This window comes from Equus caballus, chromosome X, assembly GCF_041296265.1.
Source record: "Equus caballus isolate H_3958 breed thoroughbred chromosome X, TB-T2T, whole genome shotgun sequence".
Classification (NCBI taxonomy): Eukaryota; Metazoa; Chordata; class Mammalia; order Perissodactyla; family Equidae; genus Equus; species Equus caballus.
Window position 1 is genome coordinate 18,402,921 of NC_091715.1, and position 26,187 is coordinate 18,429,107.

The 26,187-nt window shown below is 41.4% G+C and overlaps 1 protein-coding gene across 2 annotated transcripts in view; it reads left to right on the forward strand.

Annotated features, from left to right (window-relative positions):
* The window catches only part of PTCHD1 (patched domain containing 1), a 54,991-nt gene extending 32,577 nt beyond the window's left edge, over positions 1-22,414 (forward strand). For both annotated transcript variants that reach the window (XM_070258708.1, XM_001492306.7), the window contains 2 exons: positions 5,654-6,314; positions 17,781-22,414. In XM_070258708.1, the coding sequence (XP_070114809.1) occupies positions 5,654-6,314; positions 17,781-19,435 (2,316 nt within the window). In that variant the 3' untranslated portion in view covers positions 19,436-22,414. The remainder of the gene's footprint in view (positions 1-5,653; positions 6,315-17,780) is intronic.
* Positions 22,415-26,187: the final 3,773 nt, after the last annotated feature.

The window sequence follows — 26,187 nt, forward strand, 5'->3', positions numbered from 1 at the left end:
GCCCATAAAGGTGATATCATCACACTGACTCCCCCTGGGGATCTGGGGAGCCCCCACTTCCTCTGAGTCTCCCCTCACAGTTGAGATTGCTGGGGGACAGCTTGAGGTGTTAACTGCCCTGCCTGGCTGAGTGGGCTTCCTGCCTTACTTCCCCCCCTTTTCAACAAGAAACAAATACAAAAGGAACTGAAAGGTATTGTAAAAGATCTTCTGAACCCACAGGTATTTTTCCTATGTTAATCACTGCTCAGGAGCAGACACCTCCTTCCCCACAGATCCCTTCTGTACTCTCCTCTACAAGGTGCCCCTGCTGTCTTCTGAGGAAGATCTGAGTGTGCCAAGGAGAGGCAGAGAGGAAATTAGACTCTGGCCTGTCGTGACCGGCAGCACACACTGGCTTTGTCCCAGGCTCTGGCAGAAGGGGATTATAAGAGCCAGTGCCTCCCGAGAACGGGAAATCACTCGGAGAAGGGAACCTTTTTTTTTCTGTAAACCTATTTTCCCTACTCTCTGGTTTTCTTTCTGGATTTCATCTACTATCAGATGTCATTGACCTAAAAAGAACTTCAATGTGTTGGAAAAGCATACTTCAAGCAGACATAATAAATCTCAAATTGATATTTATTAAGTTAACTTTCTCTCACCCAGGATCTGATTGTATAGTTTATGGATGTCACTCATCTTAGAATTACGTCGTGTTAGAACCAAAAAGATCTGTCTGTAAAGATTAGCTAAACAAACCTCCTTTTTTACTGAAAAATCTGAGCCCTCAAGAAGTAGAGTGACATTCCTAGGGTCTCTGACACTCCTACCTAAGCAGCCAGACTTGAAGCCAAAACTTCGTATCACTGGATTCTATTGTGCTCCACGGCCTTTTTTCTTGGTAAGCCTGTCTTTGAACAGTTTTATTTGGCAACTACAGAGGCTGGATGGAGAACAAGAAAAGTCAGTAAGCTCAAAACCCATCCCCTTCATTGCCTGTTAATATTGGCATGTAATGTTGCCGTCTAAAGATGAGGTTTGCCTGTTTGGATTATTTCTTATCTCTCTTGACGGACCCAGATCCCCAAGTGTGGCCGCCCTACAGCTCGGTCATATCCATGGCCGGTCGTTTGAACCAGGTGGGCTGACACTTCTTCATCCTCACTCAAGTTCTAAAGTCATGCTGGTCTAGGGCTAAGTGTCCCACTCTGGAGCGAGGCCTGATTTAGAATCCTGCATCTGCCCTTTACTTACTGAGTCATCTTAGGTAAGTTACTGACATTCTCTAGGCCTCAATTGCTCCAGCTATAAAAGGGGAATAATGATTTAATCATTTCCATAGAGTCTTATATTGAATAAAGTTTTAAAACTGCATAGAAATTCCTTAGCAGACTTGTTACTATCATCATCCTTAACCTGAGGGGTGAGGAGAGCAAAGAAGCTAACAATTTAAACAATATGTTCAGAGCCTTAGAATGAATCTCAATTTAACATTCAGTTCTGGCCTCTTTGGCAGCAAATACAATAATAAAAAATGTTGTGATCGGGATTGCCACTGGATTAGGCTTTACTGGTACAGAGCTCTTGGTGGTGTCTACTGTTAGGCTCTTTCCTTTCTTTTCGATGTTGTATCTCTTATGTGTGTGATTTTCCATGTGTGAGTGTGAGCACCCTAAATTCGGGGAAATTATCCTATTATTGACAACACAGTAGATTTAATGAGTACTCACTGAATGTGTGTTGAGGGAATAATCCAAAAGCTATACATTTTTATAGAAACATGGATTATATGTTGATTCACAAGACAGATTCAGACTATATGAAGGGTCCGAACTGTTACTTTGTCATTTTCCCCTCCTTTTCTGAGAAGAGGGTCACTTGCTTAGCTCAGTAACAAGCTTGTGTGAATTGAGGCTGTCCATTTTGTGGACTGAGGTGTCATGGTCACCATTTCACGACCATGTTTTGATGTCTTCCTGTCTGTCTTTCCCTATTCTGCCCCCAAGAGCAAGGATTAATTTAAAGGCAAAGGTGAGGGGGCTGGCCCCATGGCCCATTGGTTAAGTTCACATCCTCCTCTTGGCAGCCCAGGGTTCGCCAGTTCAGATCCTGGGTGCGGACCTACACACCCCTCATCAAGCCACGCTGTGGCAGCAGCCCACATAGAAGAACTAGCATGACTCACAACTAGGATATACAGCTGTGTACTGGGGCTTTGGGGAGAAAAAAAAAAGAGGAAGATTAGCAACACATGTTACCTCAGGGCCAATCTTCCTCACCAAAAAGCATACCTTTAAAAATAAAAAGGCAAAGATGAAATCACTGTAAATTAAGTTGTCAACATTTTTACCTTTTCTTTTTCACTGCAGAAATTAAAAGTAAGTATAAAGCCCAAAAAAGCATAGCTTCGAACTCTGGGTTCCTTTTTTCGCTGTGAATATATCTAAGGAGACCTACTCATGTCTCTACTGTGCTGGTTGGGGCTCCTTTAGGAAAGCACACTAGTGCCTTCTAAAACCTGATACAGGTAGATGTCCAGGTAACATGTGCAGTGTGTCTGCCCATGGCTATGTGGACAGCCAAGAGTAGATTGTGTGTGTACTTGATGTGTAGTTGTAAGAACCAAAGATCAGAACTGAGTAGTTTCAGAAGTCACAGATTCTCCTTTCCCATGTCTCTTATTGTAGTCTCACCTCTTATCCCACAGTAGAATCCCACAGACTCTCCCTGCCAGGTGGGTGGCCTCAGCCACCTCCTCTCTGGCTGCTTTGTCACTCAGCAGTTCCCTGCCACTCAGAGGCAAGAGTGACACATGTTCTATCTACCCACCTCTCCATCAGAAATTCAAAGCAGCTGCATCTCACAGCAGCTCTGGTACTGAGAGTTAAGAAACCTTCCCTCTCAAACTTCAGTAACATTCTCATTTTCCAAGCCTCCTTCCTATGATGTGGTGATACAGGAGTTAACATAGTGTCCTTTTCTTTAGTCTGTGGTCCCAGGGGTCATTGCAGTAGATCTGCAGAGTTGGCAGATCATTAAGTAGTTTACAACTCCGCACCCAGCAGGGCATGGGTCGCCTTAGAGAATGGATGGAAAATATCCCCTTGCTATAATTGGGTTCAGCCCTGTGGCTTAACACCATCTTATTTGGCAATCTTTTTCTCTTGACATATTTAGTAATCACTCTAAGGGAGATTTATTAGACTGTTCATGGGAACAAACAATGCACTAAATATTACACATATGCATGCTTTCAATACCACTCCTTTTCTAGCCTATTCTGAATCTTTCCCCAAAGTATCTTTTAACTCTTATCAAAACTCTGTCTTGTCTTTAAATTCCTCTTGGTTCTTCTCTCCTCCAAAATAACCTTTTATATTTTTGATTTTTTTTTTTGTAGTTAAGAGTTCTTTTAATCAAAATTCATTGGGCTATGCTTAGAAAAGAATGGATGAATACACATTCTCACAGTTTAAAACCACTGAAGGCATTTTGCTCATCATTAATCTCAAAGCATCAAAACAAAAATTTAGCATATGGTTAGAGTTTTGTGAAAATTGTCTCCTAGGTATCTCTGGGAAATCAAGTGTGTGTGTGTGTGTGTGTGTGTGTGTGTGTGTGTGTGTGTATGTGCACACGTGCGCGTATGAAGGAAAGAACTCAAAATATTTAAACGGGACGTAATACAATGAAGTGTTTCCTGAACCTGGAGTTGGTGCCCATAAGGAGATTTAGGGGAGGGAGTACTGAGAATTAGGATTAACAGCTCATGCTCTGAGCTAACTAAAGGACCCTGACAGCTGGTGCACCTCAGACATTTTCAAAAAGCATAATAAATATCCCACTCACCCTGGCACATGCACAGCAAAATGTCTTAGCAAATAATCCATCTAGAGCAGATTTAAGAGAAAATATATCAGGGTCATGGAGACGCTCAGATGTTTATGAGTTATAATGGCACAGCCACACTATGGCAACTCTGGATGTTAAGCTTTATTCCCTTTAGGCATGAAGTGTTCTTCTTCATTCATCAGATATGCAATGATGGCTATCTCTGCTCTTGGGAAAGCCCACTCAGTGCTAGGCACGGTCCTAGACGCACTCATTCACTTAACACTCAACTACATGTCTACCATTGGTCTCATTTTGCAGACTAGCAATATTTCACAGAGAGAAGGCCTTATTTTTCTCACCTTAGACTATAGATTACACACACTCCTATATATCTGAACTTGAGCACTTGTGATTTTTTAGGGGTGGGGCGGTAAAAGCACAAGTTCAGGAATTAGTTGCTAGCAAGAACCTTCATTCAGTTGCTGGCATTGCCAACCTATGGTGAGGGGCTAGAGGCACGGGTTCTGGAGCCAGACTGCCTGGTATAGTCCAGCTCTCTCTCCTCGTATGTGTGTGACCTTGGGCAAGTGACTTGGCTTCTCTGTGTGTCAGTTTCCTTGTCTGTAAAATGAGGCTAGTGCTTGTACTTACTTCATAGTTTCTTGTAAGGATTAAATGGATGAATCTGTATAAAGGGCCTAGAACTGTGCCTGGCATGTAGTCGGGGCTGTTAAATGAGTGCTTGTGTTCCCATGTGCACTTTGATTGCAGGCATACAGAACCTGGGCATGGCAACTTTGACTTAGGCGAGGTGTGTGGAATAAATCGCACTGTGCTACTTTAGCATGATTCCCAGCCAGGCTCTTGCAGTTACAGCTCACATCCCATATAAGCAGACGAGGAAAGTCAGAGAATACAAGGGCCCTCAAGGTGAACCTCTTGTCTTTTACAGCACGGAATGATTGAATTGGATGGAAATCATTTAGCTGCCCTACAAATCGGCAGCAAGGGACAGGGCTGCGGAGGGCCTCTGCACTTGGAATTGCACCTTAGTTCACTTTTTTTTTTTTTTTAAAGATTGGCACCTGAGCTAACGACTGTTGCCAATCTTTTTCTTTTTCCTTCTTCTTCTCCCAAAGCCCCCCAGTACGTAGTTGTATATTCTAGTTGTGAGTGCCTCTGGTTGTGCTATGTGGGATGCCGCCTCAGCATGGCCTGATGAGCGGTGCCATGCCTGCGCCCAGGATCCGAACCTGTGAAACCCTGGGCCGCCGAGGCAGAGCGCTTGAACTTAACCACTCAGCCACAGGGCCGGCCCCCTTAGTTCACTTTTTACATTACACTTTCAGGAGGGAGAGTGAATGGTCGATGTATATAAGATTTTCAGACATTTATAGACCAAGTGAGTTACAAATAACCCAACATGTGGAAATAATGTTGATACTTTAACCCAGAGCTTCTCAAACTTAAGCTGTATTAGAATCCCCTGGCGGGCTTGTGAAAACTCAGATTCCTGGACTCCACCCCAGAGATTCGGATTTACCAGGTCTGAGGTGGGGCCTGAGAATTTTCATTTCTGACAAGTTCCCACATTGTGCTGATGCTGCTGCTCCAGGGACCACACTGTGAGGACCACTAGTTAAATGTGTGTTTTGCATCCTTACTACCCATTTCTGATGTAAGGTTATAACATTGCATTTGAACGCTTTAGCTTAGAGATGGCATCAGTGACCCCCCCCCAAAAAACAATAGAGATATTTGAATCCACAGAGCTAATGTCACTTATTAATGTCTTATTTTTGGTAATAAACACTGACTTTCCTTTTTTTCCCCATAGTTGCATGCCGCTGTGACCAGGATCCAGGTTCCAAGGCCTGGTTTTAATTACACGTTCGCCCACATATGTATCCTGAATAACGATAAGACTTGCATCGTGGATGACATAGTGCATGTTCTGGAGGAGCTAAAGAATGCTCGGGCCACCAACCGGACCAATTTTGCTATCACGTACCCTATCACTCACTTAAAGGATGGGAGAGCAGTGTACAACGGGCACCAGCTTGGAGGCGTCACTGTGCACAGCAAGGACCGGGTGAAGTCTGCAGAGGCTGTCCAGCTCACCTACTACCTACAGTCAATCAACAGTCTCAATGACATGGTGGCCGAGAGGTGGGAGTCCAGCTTCTGTGACACCGTCCGACTGTTCCAGAAATCCAACAGCAAAGTCAAAATGTACCCTTACACGTCCTCCTCGCTGAGGGAAGATTTCCAGAAGACCAGCCGCGTATCGGAACGTTACCTGGTCACCAGCCTGATCCTGGTGGTCACCATGGCTATCCTCTGCTGCTCTATGCAGGACTGCGTCCGCAGCAAACCCTGGCTAGGCCTGCTCGGGTTGGTGACCATAAGCCTGGCCACTCTCACTGCGGCCGGGATCATCAATCTTACTGGTGGAAAATACAATTCCACCTTCCTGGGAGTCCCTTTCGTCATGCTAGGTAATTACTACCCTTCATTTTTCTGTTTTCTCCTGCTGGCGGTAGTGACCGGGTTCCTAAAAAGCAAGGAGTAGTCATCTAACAACTTTGTTTTGTTTATAGTGTCTTCCTCTTGCCCAGAAGTCCTGGGACCAATTCTATAAAGTGCTGGTGGTCAGCAAGAAGCAACTTTATCTGGTCAATATGCCAGAAGTCCAACGTCCTGGGTTCCAGCTCTGGTTCTCCATTAAGTAGCTGTGTGGTATTCAGCAGATATTAATCTTCTCTGTGGCCCAGTGTCTTAGGTTGGGCTTTCCCAGAAGCAGACTTTGAGACAAGGATTTAGATACAAGTAGTTTACGTGGGAGGTGAGCCCAGGAAGCCCCAGTATGGGAGTGAGGACATGAGACAGGGAAGGAAGACAATTCCAGGGATGTTAATGAGCAGGGTACTGCTGTGGGCACCTGAGGCTCAATCCCACGAGGGATCTTTGAGAGACCTTGTAGAACACTCCTCAAAGAGGTCCTCCTTGAAGGGCCAGGAAGCTGGAAGCTTGGCTGTGTACCCAGAAACCCTGTGTATGCTTCATTGAGGGCTCTCCTCAGAGTCATTAACTCCCAAGCACTTCCCAGGGAAGACCGAGCACATTCCTGTAGCTGGAGAAATCCCTCAGGTTACCAGTATTTGTAGTAAGAAGCCTTCAGTGAGCTCAAGAATGGTGAATGGCAGGGCACATGAGTAGGGCACTGATAATATCTGCTATCCTCAGTTTCCTCACCCTATGGATAGAGTGGATGTGAACATCACACAAAAGGACATGATAAATTTAGTACAAGAACTTTGAAAGCAAAAAGTGTGACATAAATAAGAAGGTAACTTTTTCCTGTCCTTGCTATGAACTCAGGAGAATGTTTAAAAATGGTGGTGTGAGAATCCCAGTATATTCTCTCTTGGGGGCTGCAGGAATTTCCTGATAGAAATAATGGTCAAAACAAAGCCATAGCAGTCACAATATAACCTCAGTTGCTCTGTCCATCTGCTATTGAAGATGGCATGCCCAGCAAGCCTGATGGCAGGGTTCTTGCTGGCCAAGGATTCAAACAGTTAGCTTCCCCCTTTTCTGTGGCAGCTTCTCATCAATTCCTTTAGCAAAATTAAAATGTCATTTGGAATCAGATACTGACATGACAAATGAAGTGGCATTTTTCGTTGACTGAGAAATAACTATGGTTGAGTTCATTAGTATGCCTTATTCCCTGTTTAGGGGGAGTAGAAAAGAAAAGAATGTACTCGGGAAGTCTCAGCTGCATTGTGGTTAAATGATAAGCAGGCCTGGCAGGGCTGCAAGGCCACAGAACTCCATGCCGCCCTGATGCTCTGCGGCCTGTGGGAATTTAGACCAAGGCAATAAACATATACTAGTAGCTTTTGTGAAAAAGTGGGGCACTGTGCGGAGAGTGAGCAAGCTGCAAATTTACCAGATCAGTTTACTCATCACTGCCGAACACAACAGAGAAGGAGGCTGCTGCACTTCCTCCTGAATTCACTCTGTTAATAAGGCAGCATGCCTTGCCTCTTTAAAATAACCCCAAGACGACGTGGGTCGGTTGTGGAATACAGGGCGGTTCCTTGAAGAGTGAGTAAGGACTGGGTATTAGACGCTTCCACAGAGGCTTGAGTCAAGATTTAAATTAAGATGTTTTGCTCATGATTAGTCACATGCTTGGGGTTTTTTTTCAGCTTTTCATTTTAAAAATACAGTGGGTTTTTTTTGTTGTGATTGTTTTTGTGTGAGGAAGATAAACAGGAATAAGAAAAGGGTGGGGGACTGAAGGGAGATCGTAAGGTTCTTAAGGTGAGGAAAAAAGATGTCAGAGCTAGAAAAAGGACTATCGTTCCTGGTTTTATGACACTCTGGGTAGTTACCAGTGAGCTCAAAGTATGATAAAACATTTAAAACTCCCTAAAAACTAATTGTATTAAGTAAAATAAAATTATTATATTTAGAGCTTCTTAAAATATATTGTTAAGTAAAATAAAATAGTAATATTCAAAACTTCTTAAAATTAATTTCACTGAAAACTCAATTCACTAAGTAAAATGAAATTAAATATTCAAAACTTCTTTAATTTTAATAAGTAAAATAAATTGCAAGATTTAAAATTTCTTAGAGCTGATTTTTGTACTTTTTAAAGAAGTTTTAAATATTGTAAGTAAAAGTCAATACAGAAAGGAATATACCAGATAGTATTGGTGCAGAGAAGGACGTTAGAGATGGAAAGATGCTGTTAGCAGGGGAGTGTCTTTAAAAAACAAATCCAGAAATAGTAGTGCCACAACTCCACAGGGACCAGGTACCACTGATCTTGACGTCAGAGTTCAATTCAGAAAAACTTGGCATTTGTGGTGAAAGAGACCAAGCGCTGCAGGTGCCCAGTACTCCCTTGCTTGCAATTTGCGAGGAATGTTACATGCATTGACTTGATGGCAGTTTTCCCTGCTGACAGTCAGTATGCAACCTTTCTGTACATTTTCAGCCCAAAGAGATCTCAAATTACTTAGTCGCAACATGAAAGGAAGCTACGCATTTTAGTAGCTAAGGCCCATTTGCAATAAATACTTTGCACCATGTAATGGGTGCTTAATAAGCTCATAAAGCCAACAGTGCCTGGATTTAGGATGGTTGCCCTTCTGTATTTCTCAGATAAACTCTTCATTCTCAGAGTTCGATTATAAAACGAAATATAAGCAAGAGCACGTTCCTAAAGGCTGCATTCAGGGCCAATGTTTAATTCTGGTTTTTTGATGACCAATCCTAAAATGCCAATAAATATTTCAAATGACCAAGAAGAAATGCAGTGCTAAGGGTTTTGTACTATGAGGCAATATACTGTCCAGTTTTTAAATTTGCCTGTCTATAATATAAAATGGCTATGCTTAAACTAAGCAGATTTAAGCAAAACTTCTTGATTTTCTATGTTATATAAGTACAATATCAAATAAAAATTTTAAAATATATGACCTCATTTAGAAGGAAAAGTATCTTAGAAAAAGTCTCTAATGCAGACATTTCCTTGGCCGACAATAGGTCTATAATGTGGTAAACATTATAGATTTAAAATTCAACAAACTAAACATTCTCAGTGTGATGCCGGTCACATAAGGCCAGATCCAGCCAAATGCCAAAATGGCAGTAGATTTAGAATGGAAAATTTTAAGACCACGTGTGTCAAGCAGTATTAACCTGACAAAATTCCAGAATAGGAAAGAATTTGGATAAACTCTGAGAGTTCACCATAATGGGATGTGACTGTGTATTTCTAGCCAAGATGATACGTGACATCTCTGGCAATAAGAATATATCCTACACAGATGAATCATTTTGGCAATGATGTAAGCATAGATACATCATGATTTAGAATGTTTTTAATCAGTGTCATGCATATTAGACAAACCCACTTCTGCCAAAACCCCTGTCCATATGAGTCAGATCAGTTTATTTAGAGCTGAAATCCTTAAAGGTCTACAGTATTATAAATGCTCATTGACATTTTTTAGTTACTATAATTTGGAAAAGAGTTTATTTCATCCATACCCCTTATGCATAAAGTAATACGCTTTCCTTTCAAACTATATTGATATCACATATTGAGGTACTTGAACTGCCACTTGTAAATATATGATACTCACTCATCATTTTAATCCATTATGGAATTTCCTTTACAAGAATGAGGATTTATACCATTCTCCTACATTTGGGTATGATTTTAAAAATTGGCATAGGTTTTGTACGTGCAAGCTCTCTTTACAGGCTTAATATTTCCACAGCTTTGCTGATCAGACACAAATCAGGAAAGGAATGGAATGCTGGAGAATATAGAAGGGAACAGAAGGAAAGTTTTCTTCCTTCTTCATCTGGAAGATTTGTTGCTTCATGTACATTCTGACCAGCTAAAAAGGGAGAATTGAAGTGTGGTGAAAGATAGGTTGGATATTAGTTTTTCTGTGGTAATCTAATTTATAAGGGTTGCTTTGCATTTATCAAGATACAAGAGCCTCAGAGATCGGATGAGATGAAAAAATATTCTTCAAGCCATTTGAAATGTTTGGGATTTTGAGAAAGTCAAATGTCAATCCAGGGTGCCCTCTTCCTTCTGAATTATCCAGCCAGGCCATTCAAATTCAAGAGTAGGAAAGGAAGAAAGGATGTGATTAAGTGCTAGGAGGAGAATAATAGCAAGGATGTTTGGCTTCTTTCAGATATATATTCTAAGATTATCTATATTTAATAGAAATTAAAAGATCCGGTTCAGTTCTCCAAGAATTTGTTCTCATTTGATGCCACCTGGAATATGATGCAGTATATGGAGTTTAGGCTTATAAAGGGGTAAAAGTCCTTGTACAAGAAATTTAGTTCTGAGAAGTTGGAACTCATTTATTTTTGCTCTAAACTTAAGCAAATATGAAAGTTTTTGCTTTCCTGATGAGTATTCTGGTATATTTCTAGATTCATGAGAAACATGGCAGGAAAAATCAGCCAGACAATAATGAAGTTCAAACCATATGAAATTGCCAGTATTCAACCATTTTTGACCTACAAAATTGGTACCAATATCACACCATTTTTGAACTATAAAAGCAGTAATTTCTCATGGTTCAAGCTAATACATTATTGTAGAAGTCCATTATTTGCAACAATATGACAATCTACATGATGGAGTAGAAGTATATTAGAGTGCCGTGGAAATACTCTACTTAGATATAAATCACTAATAGATTTAGTAGTTTCTAGGGAAAAAACTGGTTTATAGGGGTCTTGTTCCCATTTTTGTTTATATCTGATTTAAAGTAAGAGACTAATTCCATATAATATTTTCAAAGGTTTTTTTCCTGAATATCATTTTTGTAATGGCCTATGGTCATTGTGGGACTAATTTACAAGGAGATTGTATAATCTAGTTTTATGGATAGTTCTTATACTTTTATTTTTATGCTCCACCAATCATATTACAGTAAGGGGTTGGTGGGGAGAAGTAGGTTTGGGGAGACGGAACATGACATGTTTTATTATTCTATTCTTAACCATAAAGGAAGACAAAAATAGGACTAGGGGCTCAGGTCCAGGAAGGCAGAGCTCAGTTAGGCAGAGGGATGCAAGGGTGCTTCCTCTTTGAAGCAAGTCTCCTGGGTATCCTCTGGGTGGTCAAGCCACCTAGTCTAGGGAATGGGGGAATGGCAGATTTCATGAAGGTCAGGCAGCAGGAGGCAACATCAGGACACTGAGCTGGTAAAAATAAACCATGAGGAGAAACACCTAGTTTGGTGTTGCATTTGGACTAGCACCTCAGAAAGTCACTGCTGGGGCCAGGCAGTCTGGACCAGATGGTTCTACAGGAGCTCACAATGCAAGCAGATTCATAGTCATTATCAAGGAAATCCTGCATTTCACCTAGGCTACTTCAGCCAAGAACCAAAATGTAGGAACCTAAGAGAGGGATTCTAGCCCCTTCTCTGCATTGACTGATGTAGCAGCACAAGCATTTCTCTTTCTCACCAGTAAAGTTAATTTCACATCAGCCTACTATTCATTATGTGTGTGTGTGTGTGTGTGTGTGTGTGTGATCTGGGTGCATAATATATATCACATTAGCTATATTATCTATCATATCTAATATGATATATAGTAAGTTCATGTGCATATATATGTGTTTTATGTGTTTATAACATATGTAGTGTATATTGTTTGAATGTTTGATAAATACTATGTATTTATTTATATATTATATAGTATACACACATTTTATATGTAAATATATAAAAATATGTTGAATAGGATATGTCATATATACATATATTTATATATTACATATGTCTTCTATATGAAAAGATCTTACACAATGTCCATAGCATATATTATGGGCCACATTTGCACACACTGATTTTATATAGTGCACACACACTCATTATCTCAAGACCTTATCTTTAAGCAAGGAAGAGCTATTAGCAAATTCATTTCTTGGACTCTTATTTGCAGCTCTCTAGTGAAGGAAAAATCATTTCTCAGATTGAAATCCAATGCTGTGATTAGAATTACCAGAATGTGACAGGTCTCTGGTAGAAAGAATAAGATGTGTGTATTCCCCTGATGTGAGCATCCATCTAACTTAAGCAGAGTACACCTTTCCTCTCACTCTTAACTGTGAGACAAAACAGGCTGTGATAAACCAAACAATTCAGCATAGAAAGTAAATGTTTATAACTGCCAAAGTGTAAATGTAACCCAATTAATGAACTTCTCCCTGAAAATAGATGTTACTCAACCCAGACATATATACACTTTAAATTTCTTCTCAAAAAAAACAAAAATCATGAATTTATGTGAATGTCATTGTAAGGAAAGCATTTTATAAACATGAGCTACTTAGTGAAGCTCGTCTAAGAATAAAATATGTTTTAAGCAGATTTTGCTTATGCATTCATTATGCTCTATGGATTTTCTAGAAGAATGTAGTGATTATATTTCCATATATGAAATTTGGCACTGCCCAGGCATGCTATAAATGGCTTCATTGTCTCCTGATGTTAAATGTTTTTGCATTGAAACTGAACGATCATCCATCAACAAGCCATCCCATTTCACCTCCCCGTCTTCTCAGCTCTTCCTTACTTTTAGGAACTCAGGATGAGGAAATCCTGCTAGTATGAAAAGGATTAAAATGTGAGGAGCGTCCAAAGGCATCAGCCTTTGTGCTGTGGCTGTGTGTGCTGGGGAAGGTGGAAGAATCTGGGCCTAAAGAAAAATTTGCCTTACAAAATCAAACTGTACAAAGTAGATCAATTTGCTTGTGATTATTCATTGACAAAAAAATTAAACAAATCACCTAGTCTGCCTCTGGGAGCAAAACCATTAAATACATTTAAAATATGATTCACTTTGTGAACAACTTTCCAGAAGTATATCTACTGGGTAAAGTTAGGTTAACTCTCAACTATTCGTTAGTGGATTCCTGCGTTAGTGGATTATAAACAACCCTGGAGGCTTTGGTCAGGCCCCAGAAAAGGGTCTGTGTGAGAGTGAGATTTAATCTGTAAGAGTTCCTGAGACTCACCCTAAGTGACTGGAGGATTAGCCAGTTGAGATTTTCCCACTATTAGTGTTATTTATCATTTGTACTGCTTTTTCTCTTCATTGGCTCCAAAGCCTGAAAGTTAACTGCACATAAAGATATAAAATTCTTTGGAAAAGATGAAAAATTATTAGCCTAAATCCTTTAGTATTTGATTTTACTAGATGACAATCCCAAAGTCTACTGTTAATAAAATTTAAATTGCACTCCTGGTACAAATTGTGTCTGAACATTGGTGAAGAGCTCTACCGTCCCTATCCCAGGGCCTGGCTAAAAGCCCGCGTTGCCTCAAAGCATTCACTCATGAATAATTAGAACTTGGACCTCTGTGTGTGTCTTGACACATACTGATAGGCATGTAACTATACAGACATGCAATGAACCAAAATAGAAACAAACATCTTGAATGTGCTTTTAAAAGACAAGTGAATACTTTAAAAGCTTCTTTATCCTCAGAATTTGATAGCATCAGTATGTGGTGTTTAACAGTTCCCTTTGGCAATTCTTCAGCCTTAAATACTGTGACTGTAAGAGGGGGAACGGCCTGGGATATTGGTCAGTTCCTGACATGCTCACTATGATGCAGTCTTTTATTTCCAGGTCTTGGGCTGTGGACCTGCCCCTCCAATGATGAGCCCCAGCTCCCATTACCACCACAGGGCCTCTGGTCACCAAGGGCTAAATCTGTATGGAACTTCATGTTTAGGTAGCTCCCCACATGAGTGCTGTTACCAGGGAGTCCTCAAGAACAGGCTCGGAACATTGGAGCTGGAAAATGGTCCCTTGCTGAAGTGATGCTTTGTGCCAATGACATAGACCCCTTGGTCAGATTTAATAGAGAAGCTTATAGAGCTCTGACATCCTAGAGAAAATTTAAAAACTAGAGTGCAAAGCAAACAGCAATACTCTTGCTTTCAAAGCACCTTTTAAACATGGGGGAAACAACAGCCATACCTCTGAAAAGTATCTTCAATCCACATGCGCTATGTGTTTGCCTACATCTCTAAGATTTGGTCTCAGAGTCCTGCTTGCTGGACCCCAGCCCCAAAGTTAAGAGAACAATGGATGATGGTGATGTTAAAGAAGGGAGGCACCTGCTGAAAGAGGAAAGTGGAGAGGAACAGAACCTACCTAAGTCCTTTTTCCCTGTCTTTCCTTGATTTCCATTGGCCCAGTTTCTGAAGTGGCTATAAAAGATAAGGCCAGGGCTGGAGGAAAAAGTGTGAAGCAGTTTCCCTCTGTGAAATCCACCTACCTATCTTTTCCTTTTTACTGCCTCCCCATCTCTATTCTCTGTCCCATTCCCCAGACCTAAGGGAAGCTACTTCAAGAGACCACTGTCCCAGAGGGCGGTGCCTTTAAAAGGATACACTTGAAAGCCAAAACCAAAGGGAACCAGGCTGTAATTATGGGCAGAGCAGGCATCCCAGGGGAAGGGCATTCCTCATGTCCTAAGGCTCTTGGAATAGGTCTCCCCTTGAGTCCAGGCCAGGAAACAGGGGCCCCACAGTTCAGCTTTCTTTTAGGGTAACAGACCAACCTCTTCAACATAAATACCCAGCTGTGAATCAGATCTAGTGCCAGCTAGGCACTCCAGGCTGTTAATCCCTGGGAGGCACCCACAGCTATGTTGGCATTCATCCCTCTTTTGATTGACTGGGCTTCAGGAAAGAGGCCCAGTAATGGCGTGGGTAGTTGTCCTTGAAATCCAAAGAGCTCTTCAAAGCCACAGCACATCTCCAGTTTCGGGTTTAAGATATAGGCATCTGTTAGAGAGGTGTGGCTTGAGAAATAAGAATCTGGCCTATCAGGAATGGTTGTGGGGGCCTTGGGAGGCAAGGCCAATGATGACTAGCAACAAATGCCAAGTGATCAGGTAGAACATATTCTTTCTGAGGGCCTCTGCTTCAGGCCTGAGTGTCTGCATGCACACTTGTGTACCAAGAGGAATGAAGGAAAGGCATCATTTCCAAAATCCCCTAAGAATAAAATTAGAATTCTTTCTGGAGCTCCCCCAGAATCAAAAACACATGCAAAAGTCAGGGCTCAATAAAAATGATCAAACTATAGAAGGACAAGGCATTTAAAATGCAGCAACAGAACCCAAAATACAAGTTAACAGCCCACTTCTACCCTTCCTTGAGTTTGATTATTTTCTTTCTGGACCCTCAAGCCTCACTCTTCACCTAATAACTCTGTTAATTCAAATTACTTTTCTCAGTTAGCTTCTCAGATTATTCAACAGCAAGGTAAGAAATGGATTCCTATTGTATTTTCCAGCAAGAGTCAAGGTCAGATAATGTCATTACAAAATATCACACCCATTTAAAAAAAAAAGGACTGCAAAACAGATTTAAATTCTACTATATGACTAATTCTAATCCTGCTATATGCACCCTTATTGTCTTACCATATTTAATGACTCAGTACTAAAGCCTTGTTTTAAAACTTTTTTTGTTTGTTTCTGACAAGTAAATACTGTGAAAACTTCCATTTGCCATTTTCAGTGAAACTCTAAAGTGTGTTTCGCCCACCAGAACTTAGTCGACATGGCTCCGCATAAAATGGTCGATATTGTTTGATACCTCGGAGGTATTAATTCTCTTTTTACCCTCATTGTCAAGGAATTGGTTGCTTTTAATCAAAGGTTGGGTGGTCCTTCCTGAGAACACAGTGGAAACACACTTCATAAATAGTTTTCCTTTCTGAGACTAGACATTAAAATGTTAACTATCTAAAACATGATTAACAACAGTATGCCAATCAACGAGTGCACTTTTTACTTCATGTCTGGGGAGTTTAGGTGCCTCCAGTTTAATAGGGGCCACAGTGCTAGTTATCAAATTGACAGTCTTGACCTGACCTCTACAAGTGGCTATAAAACGGTGCCTAGTAAATTAAGATAGATGCCAAATCCCTCTGAGGAAACAGGCCTATATCATAACTATGAAATGGGCATTTGGGTTTGAGGCCAAGACTTCACAGTAAGGATATAAATACCAGCCTGGGCACGAGGGAAGACGTGCTCTCAGTTATTGTATACACAAGATAACAGTGACTCACTTCACTCAGCATTACGCTTGGCTGGAGATTTTAAATTCCTTTTTAAAAACAAGACTATTGTACCACAGGGTAAAGATTTTATTATCTTCAATAATGGGATTGAATATGCCAAGGCATAGAAGCAGAAAATTAGATCTGCTGATGCCCATGCCAAGACAGGGGTTATCGAAAGCCACAATGGGTCATTCTGGTGGGCTTTTCAATGTTGCAGTGGCCTGGAAACCTAGAGAGGCCCATTGAGGAAGTGTCTGGCTCCAACCAGGAGAGGTGAGAGAAGTCAAGCTAGATCTGGTCTCAGGCAGTAGAATAGAGTCAAAACATGGGTACTTATTGTACCTCTGCTATTCCAGTGTTACTGGAATACTAACCAAGGAGGCAGGCACTAAGTAGTTAAAGAAAGAGGTTACTGATCTGGCTCTCTCCCTCAGAGGCCATTGCCAAACAGTGCAGAGAAGCCAGAAGAGTCACCGCCTGCTTGATACGTCATCTGTGAGCAACCAAAATTGGTCAGACAGATCCCTGAAGAGAAAATGCAAGCCATAAACCTTCAACCTGAATTTTAATTTTTGTCAATTGCAGGGAGAGTTCATATGAATCTTGTTCCTTCTTTCATCTTTCCTGTTCACTCAAACTTGTTCCTACTTATTTTGCTTCCCTCTGTTTCTCAGATTTATTGCTTCCTGCACTGATACTTGGGGAAGAAAAAAAAAGGACGCTGTGATTTAGGTTCCTGTCAAGGCTCAAATTAAATACAGTGCTTCTTTCTCCCTAAAGCCCTCCACTTGGCCAAACTTAAATGAGGTGATGAGATGTTAGTAACTCAGAACCCTCTGCCCACTGCCTTCCTCTGTGCTGACCTCTAGCCAGACTTGTGGGGATGACAAGCAAAATGATGACTTGTCAGGCATCTTCTCTGGACTGTTCCAACAACCAAGGGAAACAAATAGGCTGCAAACAATACTACGACCCTAAACTATCGATGTATAAAATCCCCAAGAGACAGAGGCACAAGTCTACCCAGCTTTCTATAGGCAAAAGTCCACCCAGCTTTCTTAAGCCAGAGGGAAGCATGAAGATCTTAGCTCTTCTCTCTGCCGTTTCACTGTCCACTAACGTTTATGGTTCACAGAAACATAGGTCTCTCTCCCCTCAGGAGAACTCACTGGCCTGTCATCTGTCACCACCAGGGCTGGTTATATTTCCTTCAACCCAGTAGTTCCCCATGACCAAGTTGGTTTCTCTCTTTAAAGAGACTAGTCTTTTAAACTTTTGATCTGGTCTTTTTCTGCCCCCTCAGGTCATGGACTATATGGGACTTTTGAAATGTTATCCTCCTGGAGGAAAACTAGAGAAGACCAACATGTTAAAGAGAGAACTGCAGCAGTCTATGCAGACTCCATGCTCTCCTTTTCTCTCACCACTGCCATGTACCTGGTCACCTTTGGCATAGGGGCCAGCCCTTTCACGAACATTGAGGCAGCCAGGATTTTCTGCTGCAATTCCTGTATTGCAATCTTCTTCAACTACCTCTATGTACTCTCGTTTTATGGTTCCAGCCTGGTATTCACTGGCTACATAGAAAACAATTACCAGCATAGTATCTTCTGTAGAAAAGTCCCAAAGCCTGAGGCATTGCAGGAGAAGCCGGCATGGTACAGGTTTCTCCTGACAGCCAGATTCAGCGAGGACACAACTGAGGGCGAGGAAGCGAACACTTACGAGAGTCACCTATTGGTATGTTTCCTCAAACGCTATTACTGTGACTGGATAACCAACACCTATGTCAAGCCTTTTGTAGTTCTCTTTTACCTTATTTATATTTCCTTTGCCTTAATGGGCTACCTGCAGGTCAGTGAAGGGTCAGACCTTAGTAACATTGTAGCAACTGCAACGCAAACCATTGAGTACACTACTGCCCAGCAAAAGTACTTTAGCAACTACAGTCCGGTGATTGGGTTTTACATATATGAGTCCATAGAATACTGGAACACTAGTGTCCAAGAGGATGTGCTAGAATACACCAAGGGGTTTGTGCGGATATCCTGGTTTGAGAGCTATTTAAATTACCTTCGGAAACTCAATGTGTCCACTGGCTTGCCTAAGAAAAATTTCACAGACATGTTGAGGAATTCCTTCCTGAAAGCCCCCCAATTTTCACATTTTCAAGAGGACATCATCTTCTCTAAAAAGTACAATGATGAGGTCGATGTAGTGGCCTCCCGAATGTTTTTGGTGGCCAAGACCATGGAAACGAACAGAGAAGAACTCTATGATCTCCTGGAGACCCTGAGGAGACTTTCTGTCACCTCCAAGGTGAAGTTCATTGTTTTCAACCCATCCTTTGTGTACATGGATCGATATGCCGCCTCTCTGGGAGCCCCCCTGCACAACTCCTGCATCAGTGCTTTGTTCCTGCTCTTCTTCTCGGCATTCCTGGTGGCAGATTCTCTGATTAATGTCTGGCTTACTCTAACGGTTGTGTCCGTGGAGTTTGGAGTTATAGGTTTCATGACATTATGGAAAGTAGAACTGGACTGCATTTCTGTGCTATGCTTAATTTATGGAATTAACTACACAATTGACAATTGTGCTCCACTGTTATCCACATTTGTTCTGGGCAAGGATTTCACAAGAACTAAATGGGTAAAAAATGCCCTGGAAGTGCACGGGGTAGCTATTTTACAGAGTTACCTCTGCTATATTGTTGGTCTGATTCCTCTCGCAGCTGTGCCTTCAAATCTGACCTGTACACTGTTCAGGTGCTTGTTTTTAATAGCATTTGTCACCTTCTTTCACTGCTTTGCCATTTTACCTGTGATACTGACTTTCCTGCCACCCTCTAAGAAAAAACGGAAAGAGAAGAAAAATCCTGAAAACCGGGAGGAAATTGAGTGTGTAGAAATGGTGGATATTGATAGTACCCGAGTGGTTGACCAAATTACAACAGTGTGATAGTTTCTGCTTGTTATATTTTCACCCTAGGTCTTATCAAGAGCAAAGAGATTATGTTAATGAAACAAATTGAAGGTGTTCTTTCTTAAGGATAAGAAACAGGCATTGCCAAAAAAGTAAAGACAAGGGGGGATATGGGCATTGCATATTTTCAATCGTTAAAACAAAAGGTTGTTATCAGAGAGAATTTACACACACACACACACACCCTAGGAGACTTATAGTCTCTTAAACTAAGATCAAAAAGAAGAAAGCTTATTAGCAAGCAGAATCCTATTTTATTCACACTGCAGATGTTGCTGGTATTGTGACAAAAACCTACTGATTGAAAGGTCAGCTGCCAAGGCAGAAATAGCTTTAAGCATTGTTCAAACAATAAGGCTTCCAGAACTTCTGCAGAGCAGTAGCTCCAGGCAGGGAATGTGGTTTGAGGTCTTAGCCATCTCATCTAGCTCCCCAACACCCCAAGGAGATGCTTGTGAAAGTTCTGGCCAGCAAAAGCAAACCAGAACCTCTGAAGCAGACACATGGTGGAGTGGCCATCACCCACAGACTGAAATTGAGTCACCCCTAAATTTACCCAGGTGAGGCAGTCTTGTTGTCTAGAATGAATTTATCATATCCCCCCATCAATATACTTATGACATTTGTGTGGTTTGGTTAATAGACCTTTAAACCAATGACAGCTCCAACATTGCAGAGTTGGGGCGATTCTATTTTGGAATATCTTGTTGCTTGTCATCAAATGGATCTGCTTTATTAGTTACAGCTTTTTTGGCAGGAGGCTCTGAGTACTAAAAACCACAGAGCCAAACCCAAATACCTGGCATGATGGAGGAAAAGCAGGTGTCTACTTGAACCCAGAGACAGTGTTTCCATTTTAACAAAAAGATGGCCAGCTGGTACAGCTGTTTATGGTTTGGCCCTACATGCGTTTTTTGCATGGATGCCCAGAAACATCTGCCCACACATAGCTAAGGAAGGAGAAATGAACACTGAAATGGTTATTTGCCATAGCTTCCAACTTGTAGTGCCAGTCTGCCTTCGCTATGAGACATGCCTGCTCAGAGACACAGGGGAGAAAAGAAAGTTCTTTAGCGAGTGTAAGTCCTGAAACTGAGAAGCTTCATAAAAGTGCAGGCAGGGAGATAAAGGGCTGCAAGGGAAACAGATGGAAATGACTGGAAGATGTAAACACCAATGCAGATCTACCAATGATGACAGTCACTTTCCTGCTAAACTGGCTGCACTTTCATCTTCCTGGTCCACCCCCCACCCCTTTGTTGGTGCCCCTCTACTTCACTGCACGGCCCTTCTGTACATTAACGAGCCTAGATGTTCCTATTGTTGACCTGCAGTATCTACAAGATCTAAACAGAAATGGTTTGATCTGAAGAGGCTGTGTATGTTACCCCAGACCCCTGCATTTCTTTAAGTCTATAAAAATGAAGCTAAAACCTGGTCACATTTGAGGCAAATGTCTACAATATGTTTCCCTTTTAGAGATGTAGCTTATTTAGACATATATAGTGGTAAGCTCCCAAAAGCACCTTACCTTGCTGGACCTTAGCGGATGTACTGTGCAACTTCCCCATCCTCCGCAGAGGAAGAAACTGAGACCTAGGAGAATAAAGAGGCTCACCCAGGGTCACACCACTAGAGGGTTTCCATCATTTTAGCATGCCTAAGACAGGGCGGGCCAATTTTAGATTTTCTCATAAGAGGGCTATTACTCCCTTCAAAGTACATTTCCAAGGAAGGAATGTAGGATTTTATTGGCCACAAGGCAGACTTTTTTTTTTTAATGTCTGGATAATGTTTGGGATTTAGGTTTGCCCTTGTCTTTCTAAACAGCAAAAATGCCCAAATGATTCAGATGTAACCACACCAAGTGCAAACCTGTGCTTTCTCTTTCATGTACTGTTGTTCACACAGTTCTAAATACATGTGCAGGGGATCGTAGCTAGTGCATTACACACTTGTTGAATCTCTCCTGCAGACACACTAAGCGATCATACCGTGTTATGCACTCAACTAGAAGACAATGAGCTTTAATCTGAGGACAAGTACAGTCCTCGCAAAAGGGCAAGTTCGCATAATAGATTTGCGATCAATTCTCTCTCCAAGGGGCCTGCAACTAGGCTATTATTTATAAAATACAGCTGAAGAGGGGATTGGTTTTATTCTTAAATCATATGTTGCTAAATCATTTTCTGAACAGTGTGTTCTAAATCAGCCATTGATTTCGTGTCGGCCACGTGGAGCACCTTGGGTTAAAGTGACTCCACAAAACTGATACAACACACACACCAATTAAGTGGATTTTGTTGAGAATTTAATCATTCAATTTGGTCAACCAGAATGACTTACTGTGGAACTTTGTTTTATGACAGATAGTAGTTTTCCAACTTGATTGAGTCTCTGTATACCTTGAGATATTGTATTTTTAAATGAAGGGCATTTTCAACCTTGTCAACTTCTTTTCAGCACTTGAAATCAAAGCTTACGGAATTCTGACTGTGGAATGAATTTTTTCACTGGGGGACTCTGCATGCCAAGATTGACTACTTATTATTTATTGTTAGATCATTATTATTTATTTGTTAATACTGATTGTTGATTATTGCTCTGACAGCATTGGTTTAGCCCCACCATGGAGCAGACACTTTAGAAGTAACTCAGAGTTACATCGCCATAAAATTTAAGTCTTTACTTCATGAAGTTTTACTTTTTCAATTGCTATAAAGAGGGAAGGAATGATCCGAGCAAACACTTGCAAAAGTTTTATTATTCAATTATTCCAACCAAGACATTAATGTTCACTTTACCAAAGAAACTTATTTGGTTGGTTTTGAGTTGGTGTTTGTTGTTTGTTTACCAAAGAAAATATTCCATTCATCAAAAATATTTCTCCTAATCAACTAAAAATCTTGTGTTACTTAGGCTTTCTTGGCCATTCATAAGAAAAAGAAAAGAAAAGTCAGGGTAAGGGTGATATTCTCTCATTGAGCAGAATACATAAATTCACAACAAACAGGGTTTGCAAGAAAGAAATGGTACTTGAAATAGGGCATTATTGTTTAGTCCTTAACTAATGGTCCAACAAGTAGCATGAAGGCTCCTCAGGCTAAAAGGAGTACATTTGTTCCACAGAAAAAAGAAGACAAACCCTCATGAAACTCCCTCTCCATTGTTCCAGTTCATAGTTTTGCTTTGGTTGGGTTTTGGGTTTCTGGGTTTTGTTTTGCTTTGCTTTGGTTTGTGGTGTGTGTTTGTTCGTGTTTGCTTGTTTTGCTCCCACCTTTCCTACCATTTTTACCCTCTCAATTTTTAGTCAGAAGTGAGATAATCAGATGCCATCTTCCATGGATATAGTTATTTATGCAATATACTGCTCTAAACAAGGCCCTTGTTAACCCTTTTATTTTAACTAACCACTACCCAGTTGTTCTAAGCAGCATTCTGGGGCCATGGTACCACTTTTCTCCAGCCCCAGCAGTGGAGCTTGGCTGTGTCTCTCTCAAGAACAGATGGGCTGGGCAGCCGCCTTGGGGGTGTGGCGTGAGGCAAAGCCTCTTGAACACAAATGGTATCCTCCTCATAATGGCTTTATTCCTTCAGATCCTATTAAAGTAGTCCTGCAGCTTGTAGTAGTGTTTGACCTCTGTGAATCTCTGTTTTCTCATCTGTAAAATGGGGATAATAACAGCAACTATCTTTAAATTCAGCAAATACTTACTGAGTGCCTAATATCACCCCGATACTGTTCTAGAGACTGGGGACAGCAGTGAACAAATCAGATAAAAAATAAATGCCCTCAGAGAGCCTACATTTGAGTGACGTTGCAGATTTACCATAAGGATTAAGTGAGGTGATGTTCGGAAAGCATTCATGGCAAGGTGTAGTGTAGAGAAGGAACTCAAGGCATTATTTGTAATGTGTCGATCCCACACAGTAGCACTAGGGCTCAGGATGTAAGCCACATAGAAGTAGATTTTTGCAGATTTGGACCCAGGATTAGGGCTATATAAAAATGCAATGAGTTGTCCTGGTCATTTTAGGACATTCAAAATTTGGCTGTATCACCACTTAGTGGGGCAATTGTAAAGGGGGCACAAGCCCAGGATGCTGGAGTTGGGTTGTAACCCTTGAAAGAATGGGATACAGGCACTTGGGGATGGGGGCAGGGAGTGGGGAGGGCACTTATATTTAATTACTGTGCCTGGCTTGTCTGAAGACATTTGAACATTCCTTTTGGGTAATTTGCTTTTAAGTTTGTGCTACATAAAAAGTACCAGGTATTTGAAGACAAAGTTTCTATTTTTTAAAAGCATGGTAAAGCTGCAACACGAAGGAAAATATTAAATTAGTACTACTGGATTCTCTGGCAAAGAACTGAGAATGGCTTCAGCCAGCACATTGCAGTGTTCCTCCCTGTGGTGGTTACAACTGTTTATTTCTGTTTCATGCCAGTCCAAGAGAAAGCAAAGAGGAAAGTGAATGAGCTAAAATCCATTCACCTGAATAGGCAGTGTCAGGATGTCCTCCCCAGCCCACCTCTCACCTGCCCCCTTCTTCCCAGGTGATCTGTTTGAAGTCCTCTTTGATATCTAGGAGGGCGCCATGCAAGGAAGAGGAAGTGAGGTGACCAGAGAGCTATGGCCTCTGTGCAGATTTTTAAGTTAGATTAAAATTAGCACCGCAAGGGTTTGGAGGAGCCCACCTGGTGGGTAAAGAAGGCTTCTTTTCAAAGTATAAGGAAAGCAATGTGTACCAAGGAGGCAACCCACCAAGGAACCTTGGGGGAAGGAATGCTGTTCCTGTGGAATGTGCCAGCCTCTTCTCCTTCCAGAATGTTGACACCAGATGAATCTTTGGATAGAATTAAGCTTACTCCCTCATTTTTCACATAAGAAAACTGAAACATGGAGAAGTGAAATTACATGCACACAGCTAGTTAGAAGCAGATACAGGACTGTGATGGAAGTCTCCTAGTTCCTAGCCTCAGTCCTGTCCCCATTCTGCCACTTTACTGCCAAATTCTATGTATCTAAATTATGGGGTCTTAACCTAGGGGCCATGAATAAATTGGTGGGAGGGTGGGACTCTGAACTCCCTAAAATTAAATTATATGCAAAAATGTGTGTCTGTGTTCAATATGTGCATTTTCCTAAAGAGAGAGCTCACAGTTGTCATCAGATTCCAAAAGAGGTCTGTGACCCAAAAAGGGTGAAGAACCACTGTCCTAAATTAATAAAGACCTCATTGGAGTGTGATCCTGGCGTCCTCATTTTGGCTAATAGGCAATCAAGAATTTTTCAACCATCTTTTCTCCAAGGAGCCAAAACTGCTTCCAAATATTGGTCTCTTCATGGGCCAGCCCCAGTGCCCTAGTGGTTAAGTTCAGCGTGCTCTGCTTTGATGGCCCGGGTTCAGTTCCCGGGCACAGACCTGCATGGCTCTGTTAGCAGCCCTGCTGTGCTGGTGGCCCACATACTAAAAAATAGAGGAAGACTGGCATAGATGTTAATTCAGGGTGAATCTTCCTCAGAAAAAAAAAAAAAAACAAATATCGGTCTCTTCATGCCCAGCCAAGTGACTACTTCTGTTCATTTATTCTTCATTCATTCATTTGTTTATTTATTCTGCAAACATATCTTCATTGTTCCAATTTACCAGCTAAACACATTCTCCAGGGCAGGACTGGGGAAAGGACCCCTCTGCACTGTGCTCTTGTTGGCAGAAAGAATATCAAGTATATCAGGTTGCTACCACATTCTCACTGTTGTAGCAAAGTATATATACAGTAACCACACCCCACACACATACACATACAGAGGGGGCAGACAGCAAAGCCAACATATGGAAGTGGGCCCTGTTAAAGAACCAGGCGCAGAGCAGCCTATTTCCAAATTAAGTAGGTATATGCTGTATGGCAGCAGCATACCACATCCTTGGACAAGGTGCTCACAGGTGATTCCTATTCTGAGATGTCTACACTAGGCATGCATGCACATACTTACAGTAGCTGACTCTCCAACCAACAGGAAGAGAATGTGTCTCATTCATCTTGATAATATTTGTAGTGGGGAAAATAGGAAATCATGGCCATGGACATATGGATACATTTAAGGAGAGGTGTGTCTTGGACACAGATATGCAAATAGAAACCCAGTTCTCTTGACTCCTAGCCATAAGCTAGATATAGTGTACACTGATGGAGGAAGTTGGAGAATAAATGACTCTATTTGTACCTGTTGGTTGTGCTTCTTCTGGTATAAACTTTAGGCACAATGGAATGCACCTGGGTTGTCCTAAGGACAAGGCTGGGGGAATCACTGCTTGGCCTTCCTTAAAGCACAAAGGAGGCACTGGTAGCTAAACAGTGTCATTTACATAACCCTCTGCCAAGCCATGACAAGGGAAGTCTTCTGTTGAGATGGAGGAATATTAGTCCCACTTTGTAGCATCTGATGTGAAGTCTGAAGACTTTGTTCACTGAGATCTACAAAGTTCTTTGTTTAATTCCTACAAAATGGCAAAGACTCGGCCCATTTCCATTACCCATTCCAGGCTCATCCTTGGGAAAACCTATTTGATTCTCTTTGGCAAAACAATGCACTTAATTTCCAGGGTGAAACTTCAACACGTTTGGCTCAGACTTTCAGATCTTTATCCTTTAAATTAACATCCTGCCAAAACTGCCTTTGCCCCCTGACCAGAATCACCAAGGCAGATCCCATGATACCTTC